The sequence below is a fragment of the Suricata suricatta genome, chromosome 9 (genome assembly GCF_006229205.1).
Source record: "Suricata suricatta isolate VVHF042 chromosome 9, meerkat_22Aug2017_6uvM2_HiC, whole genome shotgun sequence".
NCBI classification, from domain to species: domain Eukaryota; kingdom Metazoa; phylum Chordata; class Mammalia; order Carnivora; family Herpestidae; genus Suricata; species Suricata suricatta.
The window spans coordinates 31,166,654-31,186,023 of NC_043708.1; the positions used below are offsets into that span (position 1 = coordinate 31,166,654).

The 19,370-nt window shown below is 51.6% G+C and overlaps 1 protein-coding gene across 4 annotated transcripts in view; it reads left to right on the forward strand.

The window, feature by feature from the left end:
• ACTN1 (actinin alpha 1) overlaps nucleotides 1-19,370 on the forward strand; it is a 97,510-nt gene that overhangs the window by 47,737 nt on the left and 30,403 nt on the right. For all 4 annotated transcript variants that reach the window (XM_029952882.1, XM_029952883.1, XM_029952884.1 and 1 more), the window contains exons 2-6: nucleotides 3,485-3,599; nucleotides 8,115-8,234; nucleotides 15,233-15,319; nucleotides 17,925-18,012; nucleotides 18,580-18,658. In XM_029952882.1, coding sequence (XP_029808742.1) covers nucleotides 3,485-3,599; nucleotides 8,115-8,234; nucleotides 15,233-15,319; nucleotides 17,925-18,012; nucleotides 18,580-18,658 — 489 coding nt within the window. The remainder of the gene's footprint in view (nucleotides 1-3,484; nucleotides 3,600-8,114; nucleotides 8,235-15,232; nucleotides 15,320-17,924; nucleotides 18,013-18,579; nucleotides 18,659-19,370) is intronic.

Here is a 19,370-nt window from a genome sequence, read left to right on the forward strand (position 1 = left end):
CCAGGTGGGACCTCAGGTAGAGTTTGGTGGCTGATGACAGGAGAAGGCTGCAGGCTGGGGGCACAGAGCGGTGGGTTCGCTGGAAGGTTTCGGGGGAGCTGCTTTTTCTCTTTTCCCATCAATTGGGCACTTTTTTTTTTTTAAGTTTTTTACACATTTATTCTTAAGAGACAGGGAGAGACCAAGCATGAGTGGGGGAGGGGCAGACAGAGAGGAGACACAGAATCCGAAGCAGGCTCCATGCTCTGAGCTGTCAGCACAGAGCCCGACGCAGGGCTCAAACCACAAACTGTGAGATCATGACCTGAGCCGAAGTCGGACGCTCAACCCACTGAGCCACCCAGGCGCCCTGATTGTGCACTTTTCTAAGTGACAGGCACTTTCTGTTTTCTAGTGAATCCTCCTGCCTTAAAACATGCTGTCATTATCTCTCTTTTACTGTTGAGGGAACTAAAGTTTAGGAAGGGTAGTCTGAAAGTCACCACAGCTGGAAGAGAGTAGATCTGAGCACGTTCTCAGTCACCAAGTTCCCTCCGCCATTTCCTACGTAAGCCTGAGTTGTGTGATGGGTGCTGCTTGTAGGTGGAACCTTCATACTGGGGAGGTGCTCAGACGCCCTTTCAAGGCAATCACCTGTGGGGCCCGGGACGTGAGACTGAGGGCTTTAGCAAAGTGAGGTCCCGGAGGCCTCAGAAGCAGGGCTTTGTGTGGGAGACGTGAGCAAACACAGGTGCATTTCTGTCTCCCAGGGCTCTGAGCTTGGCTTCCCCAGGAAATGGGGCTGGCTGCTTTCAACAGCGTTTTCCTCTTGCAAAAGCAGTATCTTTTTTCAAAACCGGCCTCTTCTTCCTCTCATCCCCAACCCCTCTCCACAACTGGGTGATAAACAGATTGCACAGCTCCCAGATGTACCAGTGCTGGTGATTCCCACCAGGACTCTGGCCACATTGGGACTGAAACTATCTCCTGCTTGGGGGGTAAATTAGATCCACTTCCCCTCTAGTCTGTAGAAAACCCCAGACAGAGGCTGAGTGTGGGCCTGGAAGGGAGTGGAGAGCAAGGCGCTGTGGAAATCCAGGATGGTGGTAAATGAAAAAAAGACTCCCTCCCCCCGAGATAAGTACACAGTGTGAGTACACCCGGACAGGAATATATGGACAGGGGCAGTGGGGGAAGAGATGGAACCACAAAATAAATGGTCTTAAAGATAAAAAATTTCTCGGGGCACCTGGGTGGCCCAGTCAGTTAAGTGGCCAACTTCCAGCTCAGGTCATGATCTCACGGTGTGTGGGTTCGAGCCCCACATCAGGTTGTGTGCTGACAGCTCAGAGCCTGGATCCTGTTTCAGATTCTGTGTCTCCCTCTCTCTCTGCCCCTCCCCCACTCATGCTCTGTCTCTCTCTGTCTCAAAAAATAAATAAAACTTTTAAAAAAAAGATAAAAAATTTCTCTAATACACTAGTATTTTTTACAACAACAAAAGCAGACTTAACAGAATGAAAATAGAGGCTAAGTGCCCTCTCATTTCCTGCCAGGTTCTAGTGCCAACACTAGAGGAAGGGCACCCAGTAAATAGTCCTTGCCCTTTCCTCTGAGCCGTCTCACACTTATGGATGGTCCCCAAGGGCACCATTTGGCCCATTGGTCCCCCACCCTGATAGTATTCGGTATCACCCACAGGTGCAGTGGGATCTTCTAGAAGCCCCTCACTTCATATCAGCTCCTCACTGGCTCCTTACCCCAGTTGCCCAATTTTTACATCCACTGGATTGTCCAATGCCCAGGGCAGGGGTTTTTGCCCTTTTGGTCACTGCTGTGGCCCTGACTTTGTGCCCTGGGGGTCTGGGGAGAGCACTGAGCCCTCGCCTTCAGGAGCTCCTATTCTGACAAGTGGCCAGGCAAGGAACGGGCAGTGGGATATGGGCAATGTTGGAGCGGGTGAGGGGTGCACTGGGCTCTGTGCCTCCAACACAGATGTGGCAGTTGGCTGTCAGGAAGGCTTCCCGGAGGAGGTGATATATTAGCCTGATCCTGGAAGCTGACTGTGAGCTAGCCAAGCTTGACCTAGAGAACATTCCAGGCTGAAGATCAGTATACACCCTCTGTCCACCCTTAGCCTGGGTGCCAGCCTTCGCAAAGCTTTTGGATAGCACACACATGCCTCTTCTCTCTCACAGGAGCGTACTGGCCTACAGAGCAGGGGTGTGTTTGCAGGGACAGGGAAGTAGCCTGTGTTGGTAGATTCCTGGTGAGGCATGGTTTAAAGATAAGGTCAGAGCTGGGGGTGTCATAATGCTCCTGCCTCCTCCTCCCCATCTGCGTGAACGGGTATCACTTCTTGTTGCTCACAGGCTCTGCAGGTCTTCCTTAAAAACCTATGCAGCCATTTCTTTTCCCCTAGTAATCACTGGCATGGTGATCCTTCCTTCTGCCAGTTGATCGCCACTTTACTTTGTTCCCCTCCCCCCTCCAGCCCCCACCCCCCAGGGCAAGAGGAAGTGGTGGGGGAGGGGGCTCATGAGTCTGGTGACCTTTCTGGGGAGAAGGGGCAGTTCTGGTGCAGCTGCTACTGCTCACTGTTGTAACTTTGCAGGGTAGGTGGGAAGAAGGCCTATGGCCTTGGTGTGGGGGCTGGACACTGGGCACTCTTGAGCCCCAATGTAGTTGAGTGCTGTTTGGTTGGTGCATAAAAGTGTGAAATTGCCAAGACGTGGGTTGGATCTGAGGCAAGGGAGTTCTTTCCATTTTCCATGGTATGTGGCAGCTGGGGAGAGATCCCTGCCTAGATTTTAGGCAGGCATGGGAAATTGAAGCACACACTTTTTTCTGTTTATCGAGTCACCCTGTTCCTTGTTTGAGCCACAAGGTGGTGCTGTTGGCACAAGGCTGCTTGGTTGATCCACAAGGGGCTTCAATGTTGCTTTCTCTCCCCTCAGACTAGAAAATGACAATGTGGATGAGCTCTCATTTCCTCTCCTGAGATTCCCTTCCTGGAATTCTTCCTCACACTTTTGCACCTGGAGGTGCCTCCACATCCCTACCCCAAACACACACACACACACACACACACACACACACACACACACACACACACGGTATCAGGGTGCTCACCTTTTTCTCCTTATCCTGAGACCAGGCATCTGAACTTACTAATTCTTTCCCTCAGCAAGCTGCCAAGTGGACAAGGATTTAATAAACTGTTTTGCCCTAATTAATTAGTGAGACTTAATGTGTTACCTCTGGGGTAAACTGCCAGCCCTTCTGCTGTGGATGGGGTGTCGTTTTTGGAAGAAGGTTGTTTGGGGAGGCGTTAAAGAAGGGTGTTGCTTTGTCCTTCCCGCTGGTGCCAACACAGCAAGGACATGTGGCAAGGGAAAGAGCATGAGGCAGGTGGGTCCTGGGGAGCCCCGGAGGCCCGTGTGAGGGCCTGAGACCATATGACCTGTGGCGAGGCTGACCGCCTGCTCGTCTTTCCTTTGCCCAGACATTCACGGCATGGTGCAACTCCCACCTTCGCAAGGCGGGGACGCAGATCGAGAACATCGAGGAGGACTTCCGGGACGGACTGAAGCTCATGCTGCTGCTGGAGGTCATCTCAGGTGAGGTGGGCCACCCTGCCGAGGATGGGGTGCTCCCTGGTCGAGGACGGGGTGCTGCCTGACACCTGCTTCTGCTCTGCCTTTGGTCATGGTGAGCTGTGGGTCTCTTGCAAGAAGTGAGGGGTGACCTGTGTGAATTTAGACGAGCAGACCAGGTTTGCTTTTGGCTCTGCTACTGCTTGCCACCCATGTGTCCTTGGACACATCACCGCCTTTCTGCCTTAGCCCTCTTTTTGCAAATGAGGGAGTTGGGAGAATGGTCGCCAAGGTCCCTTCCCCTCCAGAGTGCTAGGATTTTGGGGTCATTACATAAGCATGGCTGACCATCTCCAAACCTCAGCCCCACTGCAACCTATCTGCCTATATCCAGATGGCCCCCTCGCTTATCTGGCCCCCAATGTAGAATTTGGATATCCAGAAACCCGGAGGGACAGTTCCCCTTGAATGCAGATCTCCGACTGTCTTATGAACACCTTTCCTCCACCGTGCCTTCTAGGTGGGTGGTTCCAACCTTCTTTTTGGTTTATACACTGGGTGATCTTAGCTACTCTCTTCACTGTACCATCTACCTTGACCCCAGTGAGTCCCAGACCTGGTCTCAGCCCAGCCTTTTTCTCTCAAGCCCCATCTCCAGCCAGATGCCCCCTAGGGTCCCCTCAGCATGTCCAAAACTGTGCTGACCAGCCCTGGGGGCAGACCTCTTTCCTCTTGTAATCTTCATCTTGTCCTCCTGGGCCTAATGTAGGAGTCGGAGACAGCTCCTTCTCAGCCTCTCTCTTCAACTTGGCATTTGAGTTCTGTCCATTCTGTTATCTTTTTTTCTTTTTAATGTATATTCATTTTTGAGAGAGAGAGAGCGGGGCAGGGGCAGAGTGAGGCAGACAGAGGATCCAAAGTGGGCTCTGTGCTGACAGCAGCAAGCCCAGTCTGGGGCTTGAACTCACAAATAATGAGATCATGACCTGAGCCTAAGTTGGATGCTCAGCTGAGCCACCCATGGGCTCCTTTCTATTATCCTTATTCTAAAATTTATTATTTTTTTATAGTTTATTGTCAAGTTGGTTTCCTTACCGCCCAGTGCTCTTCCCCACAGTGCCCTCCTCCATGTCCATCACCCCCTTCCCTTTCCCCCTCCCCCTTTTAACCTCTGCTATCATGGTGTCAGTGTGGCTGGGGTCAGCTCCCATCCAGGTGGTCCACGGAGGCCTGTGCCCCCTGCCTGCTCCTTCCCCACCGCTGCAGTCCATCATCCACCCCGCCGCCAGAGGGGCCATCTGACGGCCCAAATATGGTCTCTCTGTTCCCTGCTCAGAACCATTCGGTGCCTCCCCAGGGCCCGAAGCCTGCGGCCCACATTCCTCAGAATGGCTTGCAGGATCCTTCGTGAGCTGGCACCTGTTTTGTTTCCAGCTGACTTCCCAAAACGGTATCAGACCTCGGACCCTCTGCCACCCCAAGAGACATGCTTTCTGGAAACTCTCCAGGCTTTTGCATAAGCTACAACTGACTTTTTTCCGCCGATACTTTTAAATAGCCCCTTGCAGGTGAAATCTGTGGGGGAGGGAGCATGGTGGGGATGGGGGATTGTGTGTGTGTGTGTGTGTGTGTGTGTGTGTGTGTTGGGGGAGGTAAAATCTACAAAAGAGTTAGCATTTTGAACATTTTTAAAGTCTATTATTTTGAAAGAGATAGAGATAGCATGAGTGGGGGACAGGTAGAAAGAATGGGAAAGAGAGAGAGAGAGAGAGAGAGAGAGAGAGAGAGAAGCCCAAGCAGGCTCTGCACCATCTGCACAGAGCCCGATGTGGGTCTCGAACTCATGAAACCATGAGATCCCGACCTGAGCTGAAAGCTTAGTCAGCTGAGCCACCCATGCCCCAATATTTTGAACATTTTAATCATACACGGAAGTGTTCAGTACGTTCCCAATGTTGTACTGCCATCACCACCGTCCATCTCTAGGCTTTTCCATCATCCCGCACAGAGACTCCATGCCCATTAAACACTGTCTCCCCCGTCCCTTCTCCTTCCAGCCCTTGGAAGCCACCATCCTTTCAGCCTCCGTGAGTTTGACCATTCTCAGCACCTCATAATACTGGAATCATACAGTATATGTATGGATCATACACAGTATATGTGTCCTTTGGTGGCTGTCTTATTTCATCGTAACGGTTCCGGGCTCTTCCGGGTTGTAGCGTGTGTTAGAATCGCCTCCCTTTGTCAGGCTAATGTCCCGTTGTATGTACATGCCACATCTTGCTTATCCATTCATCTTCTGATGGGACATTTGGATGGCTTCCACCTCGTGGCTCTTGTGAAAGATGCCGCCGTGAGCACGGGTGTACAGATGTCTGAGCGAGTCCCCGCTTTCCATTCTTTGGGGTATAAACCTAGAAGTAGGAATGCTGGATCATATGGTAATTTTATGTTTAACTTTTTTTAGGAACTGCCATACTGTTTTCCTCTAACCGCCTTTTAGAGCCTCCTTCCCTGCCTCCTCTTCCAGCATTTCTTCGTTTAAACAAACCTGGTGTTGTTCTTTTTCATTCTTTAAAACTCAGCTCAGGGTTTCCCTCCAGGAAGGCATTCCCCACATGGGTGGCTGCCCTCCTCTGGGCTCCTGTCGCACCCCATTAATTCCTCTTGTGTCCGTTTCCCTGTGGCATGATCATTTTTGGCTCGCTTGTTCCCCCCCCTCCCCCCTGAGCTGCTTGGGGGCAGGGATGGTCTCATCACTGTGTCTCAGTGGCTTCAGATTGTACTTGGCATGTAGGTGATGCTTGGCAAAGAGTAGAGTGACTGGATGCCCTGAGCTGGGCTTTTCTGCGTAACCACTAGTGTGCCCCTGCTGAATGGGACCTGTGTGCGTCTGCGAAGCAGGCCTCTTTCCTCGGAGTGGGGGATGCGGAGCCATTGAGACGTCGCCTTTTCTTCCTTGAGTGTCTTGAGGTGGAGAGAGTGACAGAAGGAGGGGGCTGCTGCCCGCAGAGGTCCTCTGAGAAGCATCCCTGGACCATCCGCACTAGAGTCCTCATGCAGATCCCCAGAACACACCCCAAACTTCCTAAATCAGAAACGTAGGAGGCAGGTGGAGGCTGGGCATCTGAGGTTTGAGAACCGCTAGCCTTGCTGCCTCCACCATCCTGTTCCAGCCAGTGTGCATAGCTGTCGGCTGGCTGGGGAGTCCGGGCTTGGTGGGACCTAACGGCTGGGGCAGGCTTTGGGCAGGGGGGATGGGGTGCCACTCTCATCCATCCTGTGGGAAGCCGTGGCGTTTCATCTGCCCAGGAGGATGGTGGGGTACCTGGCTGGGGAGGCTGAGCAGTGGCTGCCAGCGGAAAGTCTTGAATTAATCGTAAAGGCCCAGCCCTGCTGCCTGGGGAACTGCCTGATCACATTTGTAGCAGGAAGTGTGTTCCCTAGAAGCTGGGGGCCCAGGAGGCCCCCTGCAGAAGTAGGGCTCTGACACTGCAGCCGCCCAGCCCCTTGAGTCCTCAGCCAGGTGGCTCACGTGCTTGGTGTGGCCTGGAGGGGTTTGCCGCTGGGCTGTGCTGGAGACCGTGGCAGGTGCAAGGGTCTTGGGTCTTGGGCTCGAGGATGGTACTTCTCAGTCCTGTGGTGTCCCTGGCCTTTTAGAGACTCTACCACTATGTGCCTTTCCCCTTCATATGGGCATGCATGTTACACACATATGTTGTTCAAATCGTTTCAAGAGGTCCCCAAGTGCCTCTGTCCTGAGCTGAAGGTGCTCCTAGAGGACTGTTGGGAGAACCATTCTTTCCCCACAGCTTCTGGGGAGCCTGAAACCTGAGTTGGAGGAGGGGGCGGGGTGAGGGTGGGGGGGATTGACTTGGAGCCAAGCCGAGGATGCTCCTGCGAGAGGCAGCATTTTCAAGTGAGAGAGGGGTGCTGCGAGCACCTCCATTTAAACACCAGGGAACTTTTCCAGAATATTCTAGAGTGCCGACACACCTTCCCAGGCCAAACATTCTAGACCAGAAGGGGTTCAGGGCCTGTGCGTGCGCTGTTCCTTCTGCCTTGAGCCTCATTCCCTGCTGCCCTGGCCAGGCCTGCCCTGACTTCCCTAACTCCTTCATCCTCTACCTGTGCTCCTCTGCATCCTCTTTTGAAGTGTTTATCCTGTGCTTGCTTTGGCAGCACATATATTAAGTATTTATCCTTCTTGGTGTTTGCTCATCTGCATATATTTATTCGTGTGTTTCCCTGTTGAAGGTCTGCCTCCTTTTCCATAAGTGCACAAAGGCAGGACCTGATTCGTTCACCCCCGCATTCCTTGCACTCAGCCAAGTCCCTGCCATGGGAGGCTTACTACAGATCTGTTGGGTGGAGGCAAGCAGTTCTGAGAAGTGGCAGAAAAGAGGCAGGGTTGGCTCTCTCTGCTGTCCCCTGCCAGGGCGGCCCTTGCTCACAGCTGGGTGAGGGGGTCGTGAAAGCGGCAGCCCTGCTCCCGGGCACCAGCAGCTCACCCTTCCCGCCCTCCTTCTCTGTGTGTAGGGGAGCGCTTGGCCAAGCCGGAGAGAGGCAAAATGAGGGTGCACAAGATCTCCAACGTCAACAAGGCCCTGGATTTCATAGCCAGCAAGGGAGTCAAGCTCGTGTCCATTGGAGCTGAAGGTGAGTGAGGCCTGGTGTTGGGCTGCTCTGCGGAGCCTGATTTGCTGCTCTCCTGGCCTTTCCTGCCCTGACTCCCGGGGTCCCACATCGCTGGGGGCGTGAGGGAGTGAGGCTGCCGGCACCGCCATCTGGTCGACCTGCGGATAATGTGTGGAACAACTATGCTTTCCGTCCATCTCAGCGCCCCCCCCCCCCCCCCCCCCCCCCCCCCCCCCCCCCCCCCCCCCCCCCCCCCCCCCCCCCCCCCCCCCCCCCCCCCCCCGGGTCTGCCCCGCCCCCTGGGTCTGCCCCGCCCCCCCAGTCTAATCCTGGTGCCGTGGGATCCCGTGGGAGTGGAATGCCACCTCCCTCGCCCACACAGCTGCCTGCACTTTGCTGCCCGAGGCGGGGATTCTGTCACCTGGAGAGTGTCATACGAGGACTGGGTTGGAGAGGGAGGGCTGCCCTGAGGCCCCACGGAGTCCCGGGAAGACTGATGTCCAGAAGCCTTACAGGACGTTCAGGGACATTCCTAATAGCATTTCTCTGCCTATTAGCTTCTTGACTCTTTTTTCTTCCCTTGAAAAAGAAAAACCACTTCAAAGTTCAGTATAAACTCTTATTAACTTGCTCTTAATGGTTTAGAAGAGGCAGAGCGGTTTCTCGTGTGCACTACGGGGGCTCGGAAGGATTTGGGGAGGGCGGAGGGGATTAGAATAGGACACCCTGTCCGGGCCGTGTCAGTACTGTGCCCCACGGATTCAGCCGGGACTCTGCTATGCGGCGCCAGAAGTCTTGAGATGGGAAGAGTCCCCGCCCATTCGTGCATGGTTGAGGTGTGCGCACGGCTGGGTTCACGGAGCAATCATGGAGCGCATACGCCCTGGAGGTGGCGTGCCAAACCCCGTGTACCGTGATCTCATTTAATCCTCACAGCGGCCCTCTCGCGTGGCCCCAATTATTGTCCTCGTTTGATGAGAAGGAAACAGATGCCCAATGGGATGAAGTGACTTACTCAAGGCCCCAAGGGCAGTCAATGGCAAAACCAGGACTCAGACCAGGTCTGCATGACCCCAGAAAGATGCCTTTTCTTAAAGAGGGTGGAGGACTTGCTCCAATAAATCATAGGAGCAGATCACTTTTCTGTTTGATGAACTTAAAGCCCCCTGCCCCCTTTTTTCTAGAAATGGAGGGATTTTACATCGCTATCTCACGCACAAATGGTAGCACAGTATCTGTCGGCAAAGTGGAGTCCGTGGTGTCAAATCTGGCTGACACGGGCTTTTGTCAATACTGGAACGCAGTCACACCTGTCTGTTTACATGTGATCTGCGTCTGCTTTCCTGCCACAATTGGCAGAACTGTTGCGGCAGAGACCATATGGCCTGCAAAGCTGCAGTGATTTCCTATCAGGCCTTCTACAGAAAAACGTTGCCCACCCCGCCTGACTGGGGACGCAAGCTGATGCTTGAGCAGTCATGGGCAGCGCCTCGTGTGACATGGGTGGTGCCTCGTGTGTCCCGGCAACACCTTGAGCTGCGGAGCAAAGACTGCGTCTTCTACGTCTGTGTGGCGCCGGCTCCTAACAGTGTGACACACATAGTAGGTGCTCAGTAAGTGTTCGAAGGACTCGCACCTAGCAGGGTACTTTGTATTGTGAGTGGGAATGTATTCTCTGCTTTTTAACAAGAAGAAAAGAGTACTTTGGTCTATTAGGGAGGAATAAAGACTTGGCAGAAGTTTAAGCAGGGCTGGGAAACCAAAGGAAATGGCACTCAGCTGGTCTGGAGCGAGTACACATGCCCACGGGGGCAGGGACGTGAAGGATGTATAAGGTGGGCCAGGGATGACAGTAGGGATGAGTGGGGACTGTGAGAACTGGGCAGAGCATGTCCTTCTAAGCGGGGCACCCACCATGCAGACTAATCACATGGTGCTGTATGGAAATACAGGTTCCAGCATTGCCACATCTTCCAATTTTTTAAAAGAAGCCAGAAATCCAGATGTTTAGAAGGAAAAATTTTAACAGCTACCTAACAACAACAAAAATTAAAAAAAACAAAAAAAACCTCAGGTCCAAAGGGGAGGAGGGAAGGGGCAGATGCGGGGAGAATAGCGCTTGGTTCTGGCTCTTTGCCTGGCTAGACAGGGCGCTTTGCATGGGGCATCCCCCTCGACGTGAGGGCAGGCCTGTAGGGTTGGTGTCACCGGCCACGTTTTGTAGTCAAGGCAACTGAAGCCTACAAACATTGCTAGAGTTTTGAAGCTGGGGGTTCAGGCTCCAGAGCCGAGGTCTGACCTTCCTGTCACTCCGGACCCTGCTGGAGGATAGGAGTCTCATCTGCTTTTCCTCAGCTGCGCAGTGGCAGGTCAGGTTGGCTGTGCTCGCCCCGGCAGGGGGTGAGGAGCAAAGACAGACACTGGCTCAGACTCCACCCAGCACCTCTGGCCTTCCCGGAAGTCCATTGACCGAGCTGGCCACAGTTTCTAATTGTTTTTGCATGGGCTCACTCCTCTGAAAATAGAGAGAGAGTGTGTGCACAAGCAGAGGAGGGGTGGAGAGAGAGAGAGAGAGAGAGAGAGAGAGAGAGAGAGAGAGAATCCTAAGTAGTCTCCACACCATCAGCATGGAATCCAATGCAAGACTCGAACCCATGAACCGTGAGATCATGACCCAAGCCGGAGTTGAACACTTCACTGACTGAGCCACCCAGGCGCCGCTCCCCTAAAGATTTTTAAAGCCTCCTTTAAAATGAGAGAATCCTTACCTTCTCTCTGCGCAGGCCATCAGGCTGAGCCTTCCACTTTAAATCCTCTCCCCTGCTTCACAGTGAGCACAAAGATCATGGCCTGATGCTTCTCTGCTGTGCCCGGAAACTGGATGAGGCCATGAATGGGTTTTGTTTATTTTAACGAAATGAAGTTCACTGCTGCAGACTATAAGATAAAAGTTACTGGAGTGGATCACCCAGAATGAGCTCTCCTGGGGGCTGGGCTGGGGAGAGAGGTTGCTGGGTATCCCAAGGAGCCATAGCCATCCCGGGCTGAGGGGAGCAGACCTGGTGTGGGCAAGACCTCGTGTGGTGCAAGAATTCTATGTAGACTCTGGTCAACTCCTAAAGGACCAGATTCTGGCCCAGCATTGAAGGGCAGAACCAGGCCCCAGGAGGCCCCCTGGGCAGGCTGATTCTGCAGAATGTGCAGAACCTACGGGAATCGAATGGATGCTCTATGTGGGGGAAGGGCACGTGGCCCCTGTCCCTGAAGGTGTTCAGATGGAGGTTGAAGGCAAGGAGCTGCCAGGAGGGATCAGGATGGGTCCTTACGGTGTCCTTTCCCAGACCTGATTGAATGTCTAGACTTCATAGAATTGAGGCTTGCCCTAGGTGAGTGGTTGGGATTTAACCAGGAAGGAGGACCCGGAAGGATTTTTTTATGTTAAGATCTTTGGGCACAGAAGGTTTGAAGGCTTTGGGGGCTAAGAGCCCGGCGGTGGTCTTGATTTCTCATGTGTCCTCAGGGTGGAGGGGACAGTGGGTGTGGTAACTAAAGCATCGGCCTGGGAGGTGGTGACCCCCGGGTCGAGTTCTGTCACATGGAATGTCTTCATTCCCCCCTCTGAATCGTGTGCAGTGACCACAGCCCTGGAGTAGGGCCAGGATTGGTAAGCGCAGGATGCGAACAGCTCCTCGGCTGGCTGTAGACCGGGAATTCAGAAACATGCCCCCGCTCCTTCCCTCACACCCACACCACACATTGCAGTCTGTCATCGTGGTTTTGTCCACAGGGCCCCATGGTGGCCTTGGAACCCTCCTTTTGGAGCATGCGTGGTAGCCCCCTGACGGAAAGCTGCTGGTGAGATGGGGAAGCCCTGCTCCAAATGTACAGATGCTTGAGAAAAGGGTTTGTTCTGGGGTCCTGGGGGGGGCTGTTCTCTGGCGGGGGGACAGTGAGCCAGTGCGCCCTGAGGCTGGGGTGGTGCATGAGGTGTTAACACACACTCCACTCTTTTCACCAGTCCTTGGCTCTCCTGTTTCCCGGAGGATCTGGCATGAGTGAGAATTTGGGGGGCAGAACTCCCTGGGAGTTTCTGGGGGAAGGAGGGAGAGAGGCGTAAACAGGCAAGACCCAAGACAGAAGCCACTCTGTCTCCCTGAGCTTGCCTCCCTTGGTGCTGGGAGGCCACTGAGCCTCAGGCCAGCAGGACGGTACTTGGCCTTCACAGTTGGGGCAGAGGCGGGGACCTGTGCTGCGGCCTCCACTGATGGGAAGCTCACATGGCCCCGTTACCATCGGAGCCTCTTCTAGGCTTTAAAAAAAAAATGCCCCCTGTATTTGAAAATACTGTCCATGGAATTTCATACTTGCTTTCTTCACTTTCCATATTACAAAGATTTCTCCAAGTCATTACAAAGCCACGAATGTAACATTTAGTGGCTGTTATTTGCAGAGCACAGCTGTGCTCTGTCCCAGCCCTGGGTCCCCCCTGGAGGAGCCTGAATGCGGTTATGTCCTCCCTGCCCTGGGCCTGGGTGACCTCCACCCCTTCGCCCACATGTGTGGAGTGCCCTCCAGTATTCCTTCATTCCTTCATTAACAAATGTTGATGGAGGGCTTTCTCTGTGCCTGGCAGGCACTGTGCTGGGCTCTAAGCAGTGATGCAAAACAGAAAAATTGTTCCCCTCATAGAGCTTATGTTCTGGAAGGGGAACAGAGGAAATGCACACATACATGTGTCAGAAGGAGAAAAATCAAGCAGAGAGTAAGGTGGGAGGTTTCCAGAAGAAGGGGCAGTGGAGATGGGAGGGAGAGGGGGGACAAGTCACATGGATGTCCAGGAAGGAGGCCACGTGATTGGAGGAGACGGGGGGGGGGGGGGCCGCCGTGAAACCTCACTGGCCACTGGCTTTGACTCCGAGTTAGATGGGAAGCCATGGAGGTTCTGAGCATGTGGGTGACAGGGGCTGAGGTTTAGTCAGTCACACTTTGAACTTGGTATAATCTTGAAATTTCCAACTTGGGGCCATGATAAATGACCCTGTGACAAGCTCCTTTATACAGTAGCCTCACTCTGCATTTGAGGTCATTGGCTAGGAGTGGCTTCCCAGAGGCAGATTTCACCGTGAAAAAGTCAAACAACTTCAAGGTGCTTGATCAGCTGTCACATGATTTCCCAGAAAGTGGTTTTTAAAATGAGTTTATACCTGGAGCCAGAGTGTGGTAGCCTTGTTACCATCAAGGTGTGTGTTGTGTTCCTTGTTTGTAACTTTGCTGATTTAGTAGCTGGGAAAATGTTATCTTTAATTACAGGGAGATGAAACATGGTTATAAATTGGTTATATTTCATGTTTTGTAAAATATTTATTCATGTTTTGTGCCTATTGTGAATTTCGCCTTTTTGCTTATCAGTTTATATAAACTCTTTATTTAAAATATTTTAAATTTATTTTTATTTTTAATTTTTTAATGTTTATTTTTGAGAGAAAGAGAGAGGAGGGGCAAAGGGAGAGGGAGACACAGAATCTGAAGCAGGGTCCAGGCTCCGAGCTGTCAGCACAGAGCCCAATGCGGGGCTTGAACTCACGACTCGTAAGATCATTACCTGAGCCGAAGTCAGATGCTTAATTGACTAAGCCACCCAAGCACCCCACTAAATTTTAAATTAAAAAGAAATTTAAATTTATTTTTAATGTTTTACTTATTTTTGAGATAGTGCAAGCATGAAAGGGACAGACAGGGGGACAGAGCATCCAAAGTGCACTCCAGGCTGACAGCAGAGAGCCTGATGTGGGGCTCGAACTCACAAACCATGAGATCATGACCTGAGCCGAAGTTGGACATTCAACTGACTGAGCCACGCCAGTGCCCCTATATAAACTCTTTAAACGTTACAGATGTGAAACCATCAGAAGTCACACATGAAAGGGGATTTTAAAAAACCCAAATCTTTATGAACTGATTCCTAACCGATTAACTGTCTCTACCTCTGCCCAGCAGCCTCTGCAAAGAGCTGGCTGGCTCTCTTACCTGGTAAAGATGGTGGCATGCTACTCAGTTGTCTGTCTCTAACCCGGGCCCTCTGACTCAGGTCTGTGCCCTACTAGTGTCTGCGGCTCTGGGAAGGGCATTTAATGCTGTCATTAGCAGGAAGAGTTACGTCCTGTCCCCTGTCTGACGTGGACACTGTTCCTCCTAACCTCCCCCACCTGATGTGGGCTCTGCAGAGTTACCCGCCCCCCCCAACCCAGGAAACAGCAGCACTGACTGCTCTGTACCCTGTTGGTCACACAGCAGAACACAGTTTTGCCCTCACTTTCATGGAAGGGGATAAGATCTTAGAATGTGATTTCCTTCATGGAATCCACTCTTGTTCAAGGGGTCTGTGGGAAGCCTACCCCAGTGGACATGGCTCGGGATATCGGGAATTCCCGGAACTTACTCCTTCTCATGGTTCTGTTAGGTTTTTCCTACAGTTAGTTTTTCAAGTAGTAAAAAAAATAAATAAAAAGATAAGCATTGGATACCAAACTGTTAGCTGAGAGAACCTCGCCAAGGGTTCGGGTTATGGTTTCCTGGTCTGGAAGCAGGTGGGGGCAAGGCATCCACATTTGTTGGATTGGTTACCTTCTGATGCCCACACTGGCATTTTGGGTGTGAGTGGCTATTTTGAGAGCTGGGATTGCTCAGGCTTCCCCGACTCACAGAGTTGCCAGAACATTGGTGATGATTTGGAAACCTCTCCTTTCCTCTCCGTGCCCCATTCTCTCTTGCCTTCCCAAATGTACCCAGTGAATTGATCCCATCTGCCTTGTGCTATGGGTCACCCCCAAGTAGACTTTTCTCCTGGCACCTGTGATACCTGATTGTACTTTAAAAACCATACCTGCTTTTCCCGAGAAGTGGAGCTGTGTGGTCTTTTGTTTCACTACATGGTATGCCCAGGGGTGTGGGCGCTCCGGGAATTGTAACTCTGCCCTTGTCAAGAGCCATCCTAACATGTCCCGATGCCATTTCTGTAGAAATCGTGGATGGGAATGTGAAAATGACCCTGGGCATGATCTGGACCATCATCCTCCGCTTCGCCATCCAGGACATCTCTGTGGAAGGTGGGTCTTCTGCTCTGTTCCCTTAGTCCCCAAGCCCCCTCTGCTCCCTTGCCCTCGCCATCACATCTTCCTTGGGGGGCTCAGCCTGAAGAACCCCCTTACCCCTGGCAATGGGAGCTTAATCCTGGGCCACATCCTCGGCTTCTGACCCTCGGCTGGTATCTGCCCTCTCTCCTAGTCTGTAGAGAAATCCGAACTGATTAAGGTTCTGGTTTCCCCTGGTATGTTGGCCCCTGGGGAATCTCCCTCACTCTAGGACCGCATGAGGTTGCTGTGAGGAAGTACTGGAAACCCCACTGGCTTTGGGGCTGTTAAATCCGAAAGGGTAGGGAAATAGCAGCCTGGAGGGAGTGTGGGGATTCTGAGTTGACCCCAAGTCCTCCACTTTGCTCCCACAGCACCCTCTGGTGGCCATTTCGCAGACCTTTAAGAGGCCACCATAGTCCAGGGCCGAGAGCTCTCTCAACTTTTGGTTCTACACTTCAGCAGTCTTTGAGCTTTATATCTGCTGTGCGTGTATTTATTTTGTAATAAAGTATATTTGTGTGTTGGCATTAATATTATGAAATACACACACCAAAACAAATTTTTTTCAAAAAGAAGACACGGAGATATTTTAAAAATATTTTTTATTCATGGGTGCCTGGCTGGCTCAGTCGGTGGAACATGACTCTTGTCTTGGGGTCATGAGTTTGAGCCCCACATTGGGTGTAGCAATCACTCAAAAAAACAAACAAACTTTGTATCATTTTAATTCATTTTAATGGCCAAGGATCCTTTTTTTTTTTTTTAAATCTTTATTTATTTATTTTTGAGAGAGAGCACGAGCAGGGGAAGAACAGAGAGAAAGGGAGAGAGAGAATCCCAAGCAGACTCTGCATTCTCAGTGCAGAGCCTGAAGCAGGGCTCGAACTTACAAACTGTGAGATCATGACTTGAGCCAAACCCAAGAGTTGGGCGCTTAACCAAGTGAGCCACCCAGGTGCCCCTATGGCCCAGGAATCTTATAAAGATTTTTATTCAAAGTGATTTATTTTTAAGAAATGTGAATTAAATTACTTTCTTATGGAAATCTTGGTTTGACACATGATAATACAGCCATGTGAAGGTCTAAGTTTGGTTTATAGATGGTTGGTATTTAGGCTGAAGTGATTTTTTTAAAATTTTTTTTTAATGTTTTATTTATTTTGGATACAGACAGAGACAGAGCATGAGAGGGGGAGGGGCAGAGTGAGAAGGAGACACAGAACCGGAAGCAGGCTCCAGGCTCTGAGCTAGCTGTCAGCACAGAGCCTGACGCGGGGCTCGAACCCACGAACGTGAGATCTGACCTGAGCTGAAGTTGGAGGCTTAACCGACTGAGCCACCCAGGCGCCCCTAGGCTGAAGTGATTAAAAATGTGTCCTTAGTAGTTATTTTGAACATGGTTCTTGTTAGTGATGATGGATATAAATCCATCTTCAAGTTGCTTTCCTGATAAATTTGATTTTTTTAAATGTTTATTTATTTTTGAGAGAGAGAGACAGACAGCATGAGCAAGGGAGGGGCAGAGAGAGAGGAAGACACAGAATTTGAAGTAGGCTCCAGGCTCTGAGCTGTCAGCACAGAGCCTGACGCCGGGCTTGAACTCACAAACCACAAACCACAAGATCATTAACAGAGCTGCAGTCAGACTCTTTACTGACTAAGCCATCCAGGCACCTGATAAGTTTAATTCTTTTTGGCTGACCTTCTCAGCTCTGGTTAAATTGTCGTTGTTTTAATCTTGTAACATAGCTGATGGAAAGCTGGAGCCGAGTAGAAGCATCAGCTTTGCTGATTTTTTTGTTGTTGTTGTTTGCTTATGCTTGAAATATTATCTTTGCAGGAGTCATTTAATGTCACTTTAAAGTCCATTTTGTGAATTGAAAGTAAATGAGATCATCCATGAACCCTCTCTGCTGGGTACCATATCTGCAATTCACAGATGCGAACACAGGGGGGCAGTGTAGTTCGCAGCCCTTCTGTGCTAGGAGCTCTTGGGGTCCGCTCAGATACCTGCCTGCTTTATCTTACAGGCACCTGTCTGCTTCACCCATACAGCAATGGTGTCAATCCATGCATTAAATATAAGACAACTTTTTATTTTTTAGACTATCTTAACGCTTTTGCCCCATAGAGCTGTGTACATTCAGCATGGCCAGTGGACCTCTGTCTAGAGCTTCTGGGACTTTGATTTCACAGACCAATCAAACACCGACCTGATATAGGTTGCTGATTTATTTTGTATTGCTACCACATCTTTGAGTAACAGGGACCGATGGGAGCGATCTTCTGAAAGTTTGAGAGGTCATTGTCTCAGTATTTAAATATGTGATGTGGCCAGCTTTTAAAAGCTTCCTAGCCTGCTTCTTTGTGTCTCAAATAGCTTCTCAGCCTTTGTCAAGGAAATAGACTTAATGGCCTGGCAGCAGCAGGGTTGCAGTGTAGGGGGTCCTTGTATGGACCCCTATGGGAACAAGCACATGGACCCTGGGGTCATGGTGGGGCCTCCCCATCAGCCAACACCCGTCCCTCCGCCAGGCCAGTGCACTGACCTCTCTGCCCATCATCCCCTCCCTCACAGAGACTTCCGCGAAGGAGGGGCTGCTCCTGTGGTGTCAGAGAAAGACAGCCCCTTACAAAAATGTCAACATCCAGAACTTCCACATAAGGTGAGTGGCGGGGATGCTGAGGGGCTCCTCCAGAGCCTCAGCTGCTCCCCCGGGACCCTGTAGCCCCCTTTAGCTGGGTTAGCCTCAGCCCCTTTGGCTGGGTTAGCCTCAGCTCCAGAACAGAGCAGCAGGCCTTGGGGAGGAAGCTGCTTTCTCAGGGAATGCCACGGACCCCCAGCACCACCTTCCCTCCCTGCGGGGCTTTGGACACGGCTGCTGCTATGCACTTTGGGTTGACGCCCCAGCTATTGGGAGCTCCCCAAGGAGAGTGTCCTGGAGATTCTAGCCTGGGACAGAGCAGGGGGGACAATGACTTGGCGGAGAGGGGAGTTGGATGTGGCAGGTGTCTGAACATCCCACGGCCCACAGAACCTTGACCCCAGTGCCTGGGATTGTGGTAGGAGGGAACGTGCCTTCCCATCCTGTCTTCTCACTCCCGCTCCGAAGAACTATATGTTCATCTCTGGTAAAAAGGAGGGGACCCCTCCATCCTTGTTTAGAGCTTTACCCTTAGAGCCCAGCCCTACTCACCGCCTTGCCCCCGACCCTTCTCTCTCCCTTGGGCAGCTGGAAGGATGGCCTTGGCTTCTGTGCCTTGATCCACCGACACCGGCCTGAGCTGATTGATTATGGGAAACTGCGGAAGGTATGTGTGCTTGCCTGACTTCCCGGTCGCCTGGGTCCCTGCCGGGGGGGGCGGGGTGGGGAGCACAGGACTGAGCCCCTGTTCTGAGAGCCCGTGGCATGGTAAGGGGGTGTCGATCTCCTTAGACTAGCCCGGGAGATAGCCTACAAGAGAAAAAGAAAACCACCCTCGCTGTGAGGGCTGCTGGGGCACCCTCTGTCACAACGTGCGTGTACTCACTGACCCGACAGCCCACAAAATGTCCGAGCCCCTGCAGCCTATGCTTGGGGTGTTGGAACACTAACTGACACCTCCCCCTTCTATCTTCCGGGTTTTATAAAATGGATATAATACTTTCATAATTTAAACTGTTGCATAGCCAAAACATGGAAAAAGCCTAAATGTCCATCACCTGATGAGTGGATCAAGAAGATGTGGTATATATACACAATGGAGTATTACATGGCAATGAGAAAGAATGACATATGGCCATTTGTAGGAAAGTGGATGGACCTCGAGGGTGTCATGCTAAGTGAAATAAGTCAGGCAGAGAAGGACAGATACCATATGTTTGCACTCATAGGTCTAACAGGAGACCAGGAGAAACCTACTGGAGGACCAGGGGGAGGGGAAGGGGGAAAGAGAGTTGAGGAGAGAGAGAGGGATGCAAAGCTTGAGAGACTATTGAATGCTGAAAACGAACTGAGGGTTGAAGAGAAAGGGGGAGGAGGGA